This window comes from Somniosus microcephalus, chromosome 26 (assembly GCF_052327205.1).
Source record: "Somniosus microcephalus isolate GS21.2 chromosome 26, FLI_Smic_1.0, whole genome shotgun sequence".
NCBI classification, from domain to species: domain Eukaryota; kingdom Metazoa; phylum Chordata; class Chondrichthyes; order Squaliformes; family Somniosidae; genus Somniosus; species Somniosus microcephalus.
Genome location: NC_141012.1, coordinates 23,124,044 through 23,140,599, shown reverse-complemented (window position 1 = coordinate 23,140,599; position 16,556 = coordinate 23,124,044). Strand labels below are relative to the sequence as shown.

Genomic DNA, 16,556 nt, shown 5'->3' with positions numbered 1-16,556 from the left:
CAGAGTCAATATTTGGTGGTGGCTCTTATACTGAAGACTCAGTAAAGTCATAACAGCTTTATAGTCATTTGTTTTTTTTTATTTAATGCATATTTAATGATCACATTTATTGCAGTGTCCTGATCACTCTTCGTATAGCACAACCTGCTAATAACATTTATTGAAAATAAATTATTGTACAAATAAATTTACCTAATATCCATTGGATTGATGAGCAGTGATCTAAAATTAAAATAAAAACATGACTGGCGCTTGCACAGAAAGAATATATAGTTCTCAGTAAATGTTACGGCATTGGGTTGGTGTCTACATCCCTCCCCCCTCCAGAACTCTCTTCCACTGGCTACACCTGCTTGTGCATTCTCCACTGGCTACACCTGCTTGTGCATTCTCCCCTACCTTCACCTCCCCCATTGCCAGCTATGCCCTCAGTCACCCAGGCCCCATGCCCTGAACCCCTCCACCTCTCTTGCCTCCTTTAAGACCCTCCTTAAAACCCACCTCTTGCCCCTGCTAATATCCCCTCCTTTGGCTCGATGTGTTTTTGAGACTACCTCTGTGAAGAGCTACGGGATGTTTTTCTACAGAAAAAGGCGATATAAATGCAAGTTGTTGAATCAACCTTTGCCCTCCTGACAAGTGTCGATCTCTCTCGCGTCTGTATTTCAGCTGCCGAACTGTGGTGAGGTACAGGAAACTTTCTGGTATCCGGCACGGACGGGACCGACGTGGTGCCGGTTCATCAACAATTCCGGATAACCGAACACTATAGTAAAAGATACGGAGCTCAGAGCTCCGTATAAAGCAACAAACCCTGTTGCTTTACAGCTTCAAAACAATCGGCACAAGTTGCAAGCGTCTCTGTAGCTTAGCAACAGCTTCAGCTACACTCTTGCACAGCAACAAATGGAGTAAAAAAAGTAACTAAAAGTAAAAAAAGTTACCTGAGCCGACTCCTGAATTTTGCCGGTGGATAGAACGTTCCGGTTATTTAGGGGCCGGTTAATCGAAAGTTTCCTGTATTTAGCAAAAGCCAGGTGCTTTCCCTTAAGTAAGGTCCTGCTTTTTTCCAGTTCTGACGAAAGGTCTTCGACCTGAAACGTTAACTCTGTTTCTCTCTCCACGGATGCTGCCCTTGCCTGCTGAGTTTTTCCAGCGTTTTCTGTTGTTATTTCGGATTTCCAGCATCCGCAGTGTTTTGCTATCTGTAAGAATAGGAGGGTCATCTGTGTGCCTGTTCCATACACCTCCTAGTGGTCAGTGCAGGCAGGATTCAATAGAGGCCAAGAAAAAGGTCACATCTGCCTATTGGAGAGCGGTTGATTTATGTTCTAGGAAAACCAGGGAATCGGGAGAAACTCCGAGCAAGTTTACCATCAAATTAGCATATAGAACCACAACCTAGATCCATTTCAGTGCATGAAACTATGAAGTTGTCACTTACACATTTATTTTAATTTATGTTGCAAGGATCTTCATAACAACTGGTCTCCTTACAAGAGCCACCACTCCACATGACTGATCTGATTGAGCAGAACTGCATTATTATTTTAGTAACTAAATAATTTATCATTTTGATGTAATGCATCACGCAATCTGGAGCGCTGAAGGGTAATTTATAAATGAAGATGTAGCTTTCAGTTTCCTCTTTTCCACCAGCCCTATGTGATAACTTATTGATGTTTTCCCCATCCTATCAGGTTTCCAAGACACTGTAGATTAGCTGCTGCTTTTGATCAATGTCTCACAATAGTGATCTATTTGGCACAAAACTTTAGACATTTAAAAAAAAAAAATCAGATTTTGTTTCTTTTACTTTGCAGTCAAATGGAAATTTCGGTACCTCAAGTGCTGATGCCCAGAGATTAAATTTTGTTTTCCTAGATTTCAATCTGATTTCATACTGTTGGGAGGATGACAACTTTCAAGATTTCATTGTTCCCCCTCTAAAGAATAACACTTAAAATTAATTTTATCCTAAATATATCAAGTTATACATTTATCATCAAATTATCGGAAAAGTTATGTTATGGTTTTCTCCTGACACTTCCAATTTATTCTTCGAATCCGCAATGATGTCTCTGACAGCTGTAATGTGTTATAAAACAAAAATACAATCAATATTATTTTTCTGACTTTGATCAAAGATAGTAGCATAAACATCCAGAAACCAATGGTCAGGGTCATCTCTGTAGACAGTCTCGCAGTACCAGGATGCTGCTGCAAAAACGTTCTATGAACTACTATAACCTGATTGCCTGATTTTTCTTTAGATAATATACCGCAATAAACCAAAAGTATGACCTCCTTAATGATCAACAGCAGCCAACCACAACTTTGAACTGCTCATCTTAGAGCCTTTGCATATAGCGCAGGAACAGATGAGTGTGTGCGTGTAAGGGTGGGGGTTCCGTTTAATGTCAGACCCTCTTCTGTTAATATATTACCAGCTGTGAACTGCATAACTCAGTGTCAAGTACTTTTCAGATTTAATGAGTGGGAACTTGGAAACGTCAATTTATCTTGGCAATTTTGAATATTTTTAATTAGATAAAAACCTCCAAGTATAGCATTGTCTGAAGCGCAGTTACCTTCCTTATACATTAGTAACTAACTAAACCAATCACTGCAATGCAGAAAACACGACCATTACATATCATTTAAATGCAGTTCTGTTCTCAATAAGGTATTTGAATCCAAATATTTTTTTTTGCAAGACTTTTGTTTAAAAAAAATTATTGATCGACATAAAGCTAATGATGTCTTCTGAGTAAATGCTATTAGAGAAGAACATTTGGATTACTGGATAAGAAATGTGGTGTTACCAACATTAACTTGTAGGAGAGCCAAGTCCACCTAAACTTGAAGGGCAAGTACTCGGAAGTGGAAATATCTTCAAAGTGAACTGGATCAAGCAGGATGATGGTGGCTCCCCTATCCGACATTACCTGGTCAGATACAAAGCTGTAAGTACAGAGAATATGCAAAGGACCTAAATCTTTGAATTCTGAAATGGAGGATAAACATTGTTTTCTGTACAATAGAATTTGAAAGATGTTTACATATATTTTATATATATATATATATATATATATATATAAAAGTCACACCAAAATATTACAGGAAAATGTGTTAACCTATCATGATTTTTTTCATTAATTATGGTCCTGAAATTACGGTGTCTTCAGCGCACGTCATCATCTGAAAGGTCACGCAACTTCCGGGTTTCCGCGTGCATAAAAATGTAACATAAGAAACAGGAGCAGGAATAGGCCACTTGGCTCCTCGAGCCTGCTCCGCCATTCAATAAGATCATGGCTGATCTTGGGCTCAAAGCCATGCGTGAAAACCCAGAACCTGCGATCTGTCAGGGTACGCCTTGACAGATCATACGGGCCAAAAGCAAAATCGGTTTTGCTGGCACAGAGTTGGGCTGTTGGCCCAACAACTGCCCATGAAACTCTTGCCGCTGGTAAAAGCAGGCATAGGGCCTGCTTTCATCAGCGTAAGGGTTGTCAACCACCTTAAATTAAACATTTAAAACATTTTTAAAATGATGCACAAACACTTAAAATTCGTTTATGCAAATATTGACCCCGGATTAAAATGTTGAAAACTATTTTTTCAAAAAATGCCATTTTTATTGTATTTGGCATAATGAAGGGAGTTATGAATAAAATTGAAATTCAGAACATTTCTATTTATTAATTGTCTCAGTTGTCTAATTATTTGGGGATTCCATCGCATGTCATTAGGGGATTCCGTTCCTAAATGACTGCAATGGAATCCGCCATCCTCGTTGGAGGACCTGGCCCACGTGATCCCAGGGACGCTTCCGAACCGCCTGCGTCCCCTGTTATCCGTGGGCCTCTCCGCTGCCGTACGCCTGGGGGCCCGGGACCCGAACTCTCCGCAGCTTGGACGACAGCAGGTAGGTGCGGCAATGTTTCGAGGGTGGGAGGCCTACTCCAGAGGTACACCGCCGACCGCAATTTCAGGGCCAATATTCCATTCATTAACAGTAGAAAATTTCCCACATAAAGCTTAATATTCATTAGAAGGTCTGAGTATTTTTATAAAGATAATTGGATTTATTTTTCAAACATCTACTCAGTAAAAATGACTTTTGGAGCCAGAGAAATCTTGTACATAATAAGAGAAACTTTCCTACAATTTGAGTGAAAGAGTGCTGTAATCAATATTTGTTGTATCAGGGAACATTAGATTAGGGTCCATAGAAACATAGAAGATAGGAGCAGGAGTAGGCCATTCGGCCCCTCGAACCTGTTCCGCCATTTAATGAGATCATGGCTGATCTTCCAAATTCAGTACCCTGTCCCTGCTTTCTCCCCACATCCCTTGATCCCTTTAGCCTTAAGAAATATATCTCACTCCTTCTTGAATATATTTAATAAGCTGGCCTCAACTGCCTTCTGTGGTAGAGAATTCCACAGGTTCACCACACTCTGGGTGAAGAAATTCCTCCTCATCTCAGTCCTAAATGGCTTACCCCTTATCCTTAGACTGTGACCCTTGGTTCTGGACTCCCCCGCCATCGGGAACATCCTTCCTGCATCTAGTCTGTCTAGTCCTGTTAGAATTTTATAAGTTTCAATGAGATCCCCTCTCATTCTTCTAAACTCTAGCGAATATAAGCCTAATCAACCCAATCTCTCTTCATACGTCATTCCTGCCATCCCAGGTATTAGTCTGGTGATTCTTCGGTGCACTCCCTCCATGGCAAGAACATCCTTCCTCAGATAAGGCGACCAAAACTGCACACAATACTCAAGTTGTGGTCTCAACAAGGCCATGTACAACTGCAGCAAGACACCCTTGCTCCTGTACTCGAATCCTCTCGCTATGAAGGCCAGCATACCATTTGCCGCCTTAACCGCCTGCTGCACCTGCATGCTTACCTTCAGCGACTGGTGCACAAGGACACCCAGGTCTCATTGCACTTCCCCTTTTCCCAATCTATTGCCGCTCAGATAATAATCTGTCTTCCTGTTTTTGCCACCAAAGTGGATAACCTTGCATTTATCCACAATATACTGCATTTGCCATGCATCTGCCCAATCACCCAACCTGTCCAAATCATACTGGAGTTTCTCTGCATCCTCCTCACAGCACACATGCCCACCCAGCTTTGTGTGGTCTGCAAACTTGGAGATATTGCATCTAGTTCCCTCATCTAGATCATTAATATATATTGTGAATAGCTGCGGTACACCACTAGTCACTGCCTGCCACTCGGAAAAAGACCCGTTTATTCCAACTCTTTGCTTCCTGTCTGCCAACCAGTTCTCTATCCAAGTCAGTACCTTACCCCCAATCCCATGTGCTTTAACTTTGCACGCCAATCTCTTATGCGGGACCTTATCGAAAGCCTTCTGAAAGTCCAAATACACCACATCCACTGATTCTCCCTTATCTATTCTACCAATTACATCCTCAAAATTCCAGTAGATTAGTCAAGCATGATTTACATTTTGTAAATCCATGTTGACCTTGTCCGATCCTGTCACTGTTTTCTAAGTGCTCTGCTATTACATCTTTTATAATAGACTCGAGCATTTTTCCCACTACTGATGTCAGGCTTACCGGTCTGTAATTCCCCATTTTCTCTCTACCACCTTTTTTAAATAGTGGTGTTCCATTAGCTACCCTCCAATCCATGGGAACTATTCCAGAGTCTATAGAATTTTGGAAGATGACCAGCAATGCATCTACTATTTCTTGGGCCACTTCCTTAAGTACCCTAGGATGTAGATTATCCGGCCCTGGGGATTTATCGGCCTTCAATGCCGTCAATTTCCCTAACACCATTTCCCTACAAATACTGATTTCATTCAATTCCTCCCTCTCATTAGATCCTATGATCCCCGACATCTCTGGAAGGTTATTTGTGTCCTCCTTTGTGAAGACAGAACCAAAGTATGTATTTAATTGGTCTGCCATTTCTTTGTTCCCCATTATAAATTCCCCTGATTCTGACTGCAAGGGACCTACGCTTGATTTCACCAATCTTTTTCTCTTCACATATCTATAGAAGCTCTTACAGTCAGTTTTTATGTTCCCTGCAAGCTTACTCTCATTCTATTTTCCCCCTCTTAATTAACCCCTTTGTCCTCCTTTGCTGAATCCTAAACTGCTCCCAATCCTCAGGTTTGCTGCTTTTTCTGGCCAAATTATATGTCCTCTCCTTGGATCTTATGCTATCTCTAATTTCCCTTGTTAGCCATGGTTAAGTCACCTTCTTTGTTTTATTTTATGCCAAACAGGGATGAACAAATTCTGTAGTTCATCCATGTGATCTTTAAATGTTTGCCATTGCCTATCCATTGTCAACCCTTTAAGTAACATTCCCCAATCCATCCTAGCCAACTCGCGCCTCATACCATCGTAGTTTCCTTTATTTAAATTCAGGACCCTAGTCTCTGAGTCAACTACTTCACTCTCCATCTTAATGAAGAATTTGATCATATTATGATCGCTCCTCCCCAGGGGCCTCGCACAACAACATTGCTAATTAATCCTTTCTCATTACATAATACCCAGTCTAAGATGGCCTGATCTCTAGTTGGTTCCTCGACATATTGGTCCAGGAAACCATCCCGTATACACTCTAGGAATTCCTCCTCCACAGTATTGTTACTAATTTGGTTAGCCCAATCTATATGTAGATTAAAGTCACCCATGATAACTGCTGTGCCCTTATTGCACGTGTCTCTAATTTCCCATTTAATGCCATCCCCAACCTCAGCATTACTGTTTGGAGGTCTATATACCACTCCCACTAACGTTTTCTGCCACTTGGTATTTCTCAGCTCTACCCAAACAGATTCCACATCATCAGAGCTAATATCCTTCCTTTCAATTGTTGTCTTCTAATGTCACACAACATGTGCTAAATCACTCATTGTGTGAAGAAGAACTTTAGCATGAATCCTAAATTTGCAATTTACCCTGGAGCCATGTCTCCGTAATTCCAATGACATCATATCTGTTTACATTTATTTGCGCAGCTAATTCATCCACCTTATTACGAATGCTCCTCGCATTAAGACACAAAGCCTTCAGGCTTGTTTTTTTTAACACTCTTAGTCCTTTTAGAATTATTATTTACTGGAGCCCTGTTTGATTTAAACCGTTGATTTCTCTGCCTTCCACTTTTGCTTTTCTCCTTCCTGTCTTTTGTTTCTGTCCTTGCTTCCCTTTCCTCTGTCTCCCTGCACAGGTTCCCAACCCCCTGCCATTTTAGTTTAAACCCTCCCCAACAGCACTAGCAAACACTCCCCCTAGGACATCGGTCCTGGTCGCGCCCAGGTGCAAACCTACCAATTTGTACTGGTCCCACCTCCCCCAGAACCGGTTCCAATGTCCCAGGAATTTGAATCCCTCCCCCTTTCACCATTCCTCTAACCACATATTCATCTGAAATATTCTTGTATTTCTACTCTGACTAGCACGTGGCACTGGTAGCAATCCTGAGATTACTACCTTTGAGGTCCTACTTTTTAATTTACCTCCTCACTCCCTATATTCAGCTTTTAGGACCTCGTCCTGTTTTTTTACCTATATCATTGGTACCTACATGCACCACGATAACTGGTTGTTCACCCTCCCCCTCCTGCCTACTTCATAATATAAAAGCATTCTTTCAACCTCCATGTGCAATTAAGAATTACAACCATCTCACAGACAAGGGAAAAAAAATCAGGTAGATTTTTAACTTGCCACCTACGCATTACATTATCAGTCACCTTTTATAGAAGCTGCCCGATTTTTATTACCATAGAAAATCAATGGTAATGAACCCCAAGTGATTTTGATAATGAGCTTATCCACAATGTCCATTCAGCATGCAGGCGCAAGCTGAAAACTTACCCCACTGTTCCATTAAAATTGGCATTTTCCACTGAAATTGGCACCATTATTCTGTCAAGATTATGTGCTCAAGTTTCTGCAGTGGGGCAGGAATGCGTAACCTTCTGACTCAGAAGCTTGAGTGCTGCCACTGAGTCAAAGCTAACACTAATAATGCTGTAAGAGTGGATTTTTTTTGAAAGCTTACAGCTTGTGAATCTTCATGTAACCATTTTTTTTTTACTTTTACTAAATCATAAATTTCTGCAGACAGTCTGCTCCTTAACATTACTACCACCCCACTGGGATCGATCACACTTGACAACTCTTCCTCCGCCTCCAGGCGATCTACATTCTCAGTTTCAAATTTTGCGCTGATTATCATGGGACCTTCCCAATGTCCAAGGTCCAGGATACTTGTTCAAGTTGTCTTCTAATGTCACACAGCATGTGCTAAATCACTCATTGTGTGAATAAGAACTTTAACATGAATCCTAAATTTGCAATTTACTCATTTGAGCCTGTGCCCTCTTGTCTTATTCTCACAATTTAATTTGAGGTACTTTTCCAGTTTTACATTTTCCATAGCACTTACTATCTGATATACCTGTATAAGATCACATCTGATACATAGGGAATCCGTCCTCAATGATCTCCGGTGCGTGTATGTTTTTTCCCCTTTGTCTAAGTGAGGTTAGTATACAGAAGGAATAAAAATGGTAGAGGAGGAAAATCAGTTACAAGCAGGAGAAAGACAGATAAAAGAACAAGGTGCTGTCTTTGGCAAATAAAAAGGAGTAGCTTTAAATACAAACCGAAAAAATATAAAATGCGCATATTGCAGTGCTCAGAGTATAGGAAATAAATTGGTGGAGTTAGAAGCCATTATGTCACTGGAAAATCTAGATTTAATAGCACTAACAGACACGGGGGTAGAAGTGGAAAATAAACACATTTTTAGGCGGGCAGAATAGGTAAGGGGAGGAGGAATGGCCATATTGGTGAAGAAGGGAATACATGCTATAGAGAGAACTGATGTACAGAAGAAAGAGGTTCCGACAGATTAGAAATCAAAGATTAATAAAAAGGGATTATTACATTAATGGAGTTGCACTACAGATCCCCTAATTGAAGATGGGAAATGGAAAGTACATAGGACCACTGCTTTGGTGGAGGATAAACGGCAGCACAAACTGGTTGGGCCAAATAGCCTATTTCCAGGGTATAATTTCAAAGTAATCTTCATGCTCTCAACAAATGTGCCTTTACCTACATTGGTTTCACCTCCAATTGAACTGCCAAATATAAATATTCCTGTCACCTGATAATACAGTATCTAACACTGTGTCAAGAACACTTTCTGGACACAGTACAACCAAACTGTTACTGTATGACATCCCGGTGCTTCCCCTTCGTGACAATATGTGACTGATGGTCTCGGGACTTGATCTAATGCTTATCCTACATGCTCTCCCAATGGCAGGATAGTTCAGTGATATCACATATTATATCACTGGTAAATATAGATTTAATAGGACTAACAGAACATAAGAATTAGGAGCAGGAATAGGCCATACGGCCTTTGAGCCTGCTCCGCCATTCAATAAGATCATGGCTGATCTTCAACCTCATCTCCACTTTCCCACTTGATTCCCCTCGCGTCCAAAAATCTATCGATCTCAGCATTGAATATACTCACTGACTCAGCATCCACAGCCCTTTGGGGTCGAGAATTCCAAAGATTCACAACCCTCTGAGTGAACAAATTCCTCCTCATCTCAGTCTAAAATGGCAGACCCCTTATCCTGAGACTATGCCTCCTAGTTCTAGACACTCCAGCCAGGGGAAACAACCTCTCAGCATCTACCTTGTCAATCCCCCTCAGAATCTCGTACATCAGCATTTGTTGAGTTGTCAATTGCTGCATTCTCCACAACTTCACAGTACAATGAGGAATCAACATGAATCTCTCGGAGGCGGTACAGGAGGCTGAGGCTGCAGTCTCCAATGACTGTGGCAATCTTTGATGCTCCTTTTAAAAGTAGAGCCTCTCAGGTCCAGATGCCTGACCCTCATCAGCGGTGCACAAATGCGCGCTGGTTCACCCTTTTCTCTCGCCATCACCTCCTGCTCCTGCCCACTCATGCTCTGTGTACCACCTAATGCACTCTTTCTCCCACCCCCCTCAACAATTCATCACGCTGGATGTACCTCAGCTGGTACTTTGCAGTTCGAGTGAGGGACGACGCTTGCTGTGAGGTGCTGGTTCCCTGGACTGGAACTCAGATTCATGCAGCACACCCGGTAAAAGAGAATAGGGACAAGTGTTGCAAAGCTGTCCTGATGACACCTCTTGAGATTTAGAATTCCGCAAAATGACTGATATGGAAGTGCACTTCTGGGGTACAGTAGCATAGTGGTTATGTTATTGAACTAGTAACTGGACTAATAATCTGGGGACATGAGTTCAAATGCCATTACAGCAGCTGTGGAATTTAAATTCAGTTAATTAAATAAATTTGGAATTTTAAAAAAAGCGCTGGTCTCAGTAACGGTGACCATGAAACTATCGGATTGTCATAAAAACCCATCTGGTTCACTAATGTCCTTTAGGGAAGGAAATCTGCCGTCCTTACCCGGTCTGGCCTATATGTGACTCCGGACCCACAGCATTGTGGTTGACTCTTAACTGCCCTCTGACATGGCCTAGCGAGCCACTCAGTTGTAACAAACCATTACAAAAAAGTCAACACTGTGGGAGGAGTACCTTCACATGGACTGCAGCGGTTCAAGAAGGTGGCTCAACACCATCTTCTATAGGGCAATTAGGGATGGGCAATCAATGCCGGCCTTGCCAGCGACGCCCACATCCCATGAATGAATAAATTAAAAAAAAACTTCAGCTTATGGTTTGGTTCCATTGGAGGAATAGGATGAGGAAAAGGAGCCAGAGGAATTTGGAAGGAACTACGAGCTGAGGACAAACCTCCCACTTCTGCATCCCCTGCTTCTGTTTCCCCTCAGCACTTGATTTCTTGTATCACCAAGCGGAATGCCCATGTATCAGCATTCAGCTCATCGTGGTGTGGTTGCATAAACATGCAATGTGCAGGTAAAGTCGATGGAAAATATGTCGGGGCCACAGCAGTTGATGAATGCATGGGAAAGGGGCACTTGGAGGGGAAGGGAGTTGCTAGCATTTAAAACGTTGCAAGACTGTATGGATGCATACACATGCCGTGCATTCTTAATACATAGCATTAAGATAAGGTAATGGTGCGGTCTCCTACATTGGCACAACTGGTGAGATAATTAATTTTTTGCAGGATTACAGCCAAGTCCACTGATTTGTCCCGGTTTGGCATAAAAATAAAACAAAAAAGGTGACTCAACCATGGCTCACAACGGAAATTAGGGATAACATAAGATCCAAGGAGAGGACATATAATTTGGCCAGAAAAAGCAGAAAACCTGAGGATTGGAAGCAGTTTAGGATTCAGCAAAGGAGGACAAAGGGATTAATTAAGAGGGGGAAAATAGATTATGAGAGTAAGCTTTCAGGGAACATAAAAACTGACTGTTAGAGCTTCTGTAGATATGTGAAGAGAAAAAGATTGGTGAAGTCAAGCGTAGGTCCCTTGCAGTCAGAATCAGGGGAATTTATAATGGGGAACAAAGAAATGGCAGACCAATTAAATACATACTTTGGTTCTGTCTTCACAAAGGAGGACACAAATAACCTTCCAGAGATGTCGGGGATCATAGGATCTAATGAGAGGGAGGAATTGAATGAAATCAGTATTTGTAGGGAAATGCTGTTAGGGAAATTGACAGGATTGAAGGCCGATAAATCCCCAGGGCCTGATAATCTACATCCTAGGGTACTTAAGGAAGTGGCCCTAGAAATAGTAGATGCATTGCTGGTCATCTTCCAAAATTCTATAGATTCTGGAACAGTTCCCATGGATTGGAGGGTAGCTAATGGAACACCACCATTCAAAAAAGGTGGTAGAGGGAAAACGGGGAATTATAGACCGGTAAGTCTAACATCGGTAGTGGGGAAAATGCTAGAGTCCATTATAAAAGATGTAATAGCAGAGCACTTGGACAACAGTGACAGGATCGGACAAAGTCAACATGGATTTACAAAAGGTAAATCATGCTTAACTAATCTACTGGAATTTTTTGAGGATGTAACTGGTAGAATAGATAAGGGAGAACCAGTGGATGTGTTGTATTTGGACTTTCAGAAGGCTTTTTATAAGGTCCTGCATAAGAGATTAGCGTGCAAAGTTAAAGCACACAGGATTGGGGGTAAGGTACTGTCTTGGATAGAGAACTGGTTGGCAGACAGGAAGCAAAGAGTTGGAATAAACGGGTCTTTTTCCGAGTGGCAGGCAGTGACTAGTGGGGTACCGCAGGGATCGGTCCTAGGACCCCAGCTAATCACAATATTTATATAAACGATCTAGACGAGGGAACTAGATGTAATATCTCCAAGTTTGCAGACCACACAAAGCTGGGTGGGCGTGTGTGCTGTGAGGAGGATGCAGAGAAACTCGAGTATGATTTGGACAGTTTGGGTGATTGGGCAGATGCATGGCAAATGCAGTATAATGTGGATAAATGTGAGGTTACCCACTTCTGTGGCAAAAACAGGAAGACAGATTATTATCTGAACGGCAATAGATTGGGAGAAGGGCAAGTGCAACGAGACCTGGGTGTCCTTGTGCACCAGTCGCTGAAGGTAAGCATGCAGGTGCAGCAGACGGTTAAGAAGGCAAATGGTATATTGGCCTTCATAGTGAAAAGATTCAAGTATAGGAGCAAGGATGTCTTGCTGCAGTTGTACAGGGCCTTGGTGAGACCACACCTTGAGTATTGTGTGCAGTTTTGATCACCTTACCTGAGGAAGGATGTTCTTGCCATGGAGGGAGTGCAGCGAAGATTCACCAGACTGATACCTGGGATGGCAGGAATGACGTATGAGGAGAGATTGGGTCGATTGGACTTATACTCGGTGGAGTTCAGAAGAATGAGAGGCGATCTCATTGAAACTTATAAAATTCTAACAGGACTGGACAGACTAGATGCAGGAGGGACGTTCCTGATGGCGGGGAGTCCAGAACCAGGGGTCACAGTCTAAGGATAAGGGGTAAGCCATTTAGGACTGAAATGAGGAGGAATTTCTTCACCCAGAGAGTGGTGAACCTGTGGAATTCTCTACCATACAAGGCAGTTGAGGCCAATTCATTAAATATATTCAAGAAGGAGCTAGATATATTTTTTAAGGCTAAAGGGATCAAAGGATATGGGGAGAAAGCAGGGACAGGGTACTGAATTTGGATGATCAGCCATGATCTCATTAAATGGCGGCACAGGCCCGAGGGGCCGAATGGCCTACTCCTGCTCCTATCTTCTATGTTTCTATGTACATTGAGTATTGATAAGTGTTGCTACCTCCTGCCTGGCATCCTGCGCCATTCATCTCCGTTAGCTTCATGTCAGTAGTAGGAAAAGTGCTAGGAACATAAGGCATAACATGATTAAAATCTAAAAAGATATGGGTTAATCAGGGATTGTCAGCGTGGATTTGTAAAGGGCAGGTCACGCTTGACTAATGTAATCAAATTATTTAAAGGCATTATGGAACATACGGACAAAGAGATTGAAATGGAGTTACTATTTTTGAACTTTCAAAAAGTATTTGATAAAGTGCCACATAAAAGACATGTTGCAAAGATTAAGACTCGTGGTATCTATATATATAAAACGGTCCGTCTCTCTTTCCGTCTTTCCCTCTTTCCGTCTGTCTGTCCAGCTATACAATCAAAAGTTATAGAGCGTAACTACACATACCTTATATCAAAAGAAAGCTTATCATTAGGGGACTCTCATAGGCATATTTACTTTTTGGTCACACAAAAATTGTTCGGACAGTATACAAAAATCGTTCAAAAATCCTCAAAACTCCGCTCATTAGCAGTTGACCAATCCTACCTCTCATTAGCGTTGAGTGACGTGCTGCTTGACCAATCCTACAGTTCAGTGACCTGATGGTTCACCAATCGGTGCGTCACGGGCGGGACCTAATCCTCCACTCTCCCTAAACTTCGCCGCCATTTTTTTCATCCCCACAGGGACAGCACCAGCCAAACAAACCCCCACATTGTGACTCCGGGAGCGCCAGGTAAGTTTACACACAGCGGGCGGGTCATCGGCAGCAGCCGGCCATCAACCACGCGATCCGCGGGGGAGCTCAGCTGGGGTCCATCTCGGCCCCAGAGCCCGGCCGGGCCTGAAGCGCTAGGCCCCGCACCGCCGGTATCACAACGGCACCGGGCCTGACAGAGGGGACAGACGGGCAGGGAGACCGCGCGCCCCAAAATTGCCCTGGCAACGCCGGGCACCCCCTGCTTTAAAGATAAAGCGGAAGCATCACTCTAGAGATAGTTGAAGGATAGAAAGCAGAGAACAGGAGTAAATGGTTGTTTCTCAAATTGGAGAACTGTAGCTACCACAATCATTTAAGAGGGAATTAGATGAACACTTGACCAAAATATTAACGAGAACTTGGAGATAGCAAGGGAATGGAATCTGAGTAGATATCTTCGCTGTGCAGTTGGTTTAGGCACACTGGGCTGAATGGTCTCCTCCTGTGCTGAAATTTCTATGATTCTATATTGAAGGTGCTTGTACTTTCCTCCCGAGAATGCAACTAGAACTCTGAAGCATAATGTCCTGATGATTTTGTCTTGCCTGGACATAATGCTAGACCAAGATCTCTTCCAGCACTTTGAGAGTTCATGGTATTGCTATCTCTGCTTATCACTTTCCTTTGGTGGTATTTATCATAGAATAGTACAGCACAGAAGGAGGCCATTCAGCCCATCGAATCTCCACCAGCTCTTTCGAAGAGCAATCCAGTTAGTCCTACTCCCCCTCTCTTTCCCCATAGCCCTGCAATTTTTTCTCTTTTTCAAGTATTTGAATCTCGTTCTAAACAAGATTACGTCAAAACCATTTGAATCTTTGGATTTGTATGATCTTAAGTAGCTTTGGTGGTGGACCTACTTTGGCATACAGGCAACGTAGATCCCATTCATCGTATTCACCAAAAATTGTATCTCAATTTTACATCTGGAATTCAAGGTATTGAAGTTTTATCCATCGTCTGCTGTTTATTCCATTGTGTTTGCAAAGATAGAAAGAAAAGTTCACTGGATGAGACAAATGCTTGTTTCTTATGGGAACAAAGCCCTGGATAAACCATCACTTAAAAGAAGTTAGCAAAATTGGTAAATGAATGCTAGCATTTTGTTTTGTTCTCTAGCAGAACACGTCCCACGATGTAAAATCAGATCTAAACAGTGACATCCCAAGTTATCTGTAGGCCAACTAGATGGTGCAATTTGCATGCTTTCACCAAACATTGTCACCTTCACTTGACAGATCTGAATGACTGAAGCTTTGGAACTCCATTGATCCAACGTGCCCTAAGCACGCAGATGTAGAATCCTATTGCCAGCTCCTGCATTTCTTTGTTACAGATTTATTTTAGGAACATAAGAATCTAAGATATAGGAGCAGGAGTAGTCCATACGGCCCCTTGAGCCTGCTCTGCCATTCAATAAGATCATGGCTGATCTTCTCCACCTTCCTGCACTATCCCCATATCCCTTGATTCCCCTTGAGTCCAAAAATCCATCTATCTCAGCCTTGATTCAGCATCCACAGCCCTTTGGGGTCGAGAATTCCAAAGATTCACAACATTCTGAGTGAAGAAATCCCTCCTCATCTCAGTCCTAAATGACCGACCACTTATCCTGAGACTATGCCCCCTAGTTCTCGACTCTCCAGCCAGGGGAAGCAACTTCTCAGTATCTACCCTGTCAATCCCCCTCACAATCTTATATGTTTCAATGGGATCACCTCTCATTCTTCTAAACTCCAGAGAGTACAGGCCCGATTTACTCAATCGCTCCTCATAGGACAACTTTCTCATCCCAGCGATCAATCTAGTGAACCTTCGTTACACCGCCTCCAAGGCAAGTATGGCCTTCCTCAGAGAAGGAGACCAAACCTGCACACAGTACTCCAGGTGTGGTCTCACCAAAGCCCTGTATAATTGTAGCAAGACTTCCTTACACTTGTGCTCCAACCCCCTTTTATATAGAAGTTTAACAAATGAAAAAGTATCTCATTTTGCCTAAAGCGGCCTTAGATTCTTTGGAAAAAGTTCAACTTTCACATACCAATCTTCCACCCCTTTCCTACCAAGCTTACCCCTTAATTTTATTTCTGGCCTATGTGCTTTTAGGAGCTGCTTTAGCTTGTGAGAGTTACATTGCTTTCATTGTTGAACCCAAGATCTCGATACTACCATAATTGCAAAATACTGCGGATGCTGGAAATCTGTAATAACAACAGAAAATGCTGGAAATACTCAGCAGGCCAGGCAGCATCCGTGGAGAGAGAAACAGAGTCCCAGACCTGAAACGTTAACTCTGTTTCTCTCTCCACGGATGCTGCCTGGCCTGCTGAGTATTTCCAGCATTTTCTGTTGTTATTTCTCGAGACTACCACTTCTATCCAAAAAGTTAAGTAATGGACAAGCTCAGAATACAGTGGAAAATCACCTGATCAAACAGGTGACAATTATCCCTGAGATTCAAATCTGCAATATC

At 42.4% G+C, this 16,556-nt stretch overlaps 1 protein-coding gene across 19 annotated transcripts in view; it reads left to right on the top strand.

Moving 5' to 3' along the window:
* Positions 1-16,556, top strand: part of LOC147100348 (neural cell adhesion molecule 1-like) — a 576,064-nt gene that overhangs the window by 500,561 nt on the left and 58,947 nt on the right. For 18 of the 19 annotated variants that reach the window (XM_085967951.1, XM_085967957.1, XM_085967958.1 and 15 more), the window contains one exon: positions 2,842-2,966. The exons of the other annotated variant lie outside the window; for it this stretch is intronic. In XM_085967951.1, coding sequence (XP_085824077.1) covers positions 2,842-2,966 — 125 coding nt within the window. The remainder of the gene's footprint in view (positions 1-2,841; positions 2,967-16,556) is intronic. 19 annotated transcript variants of the gene reach the window in all.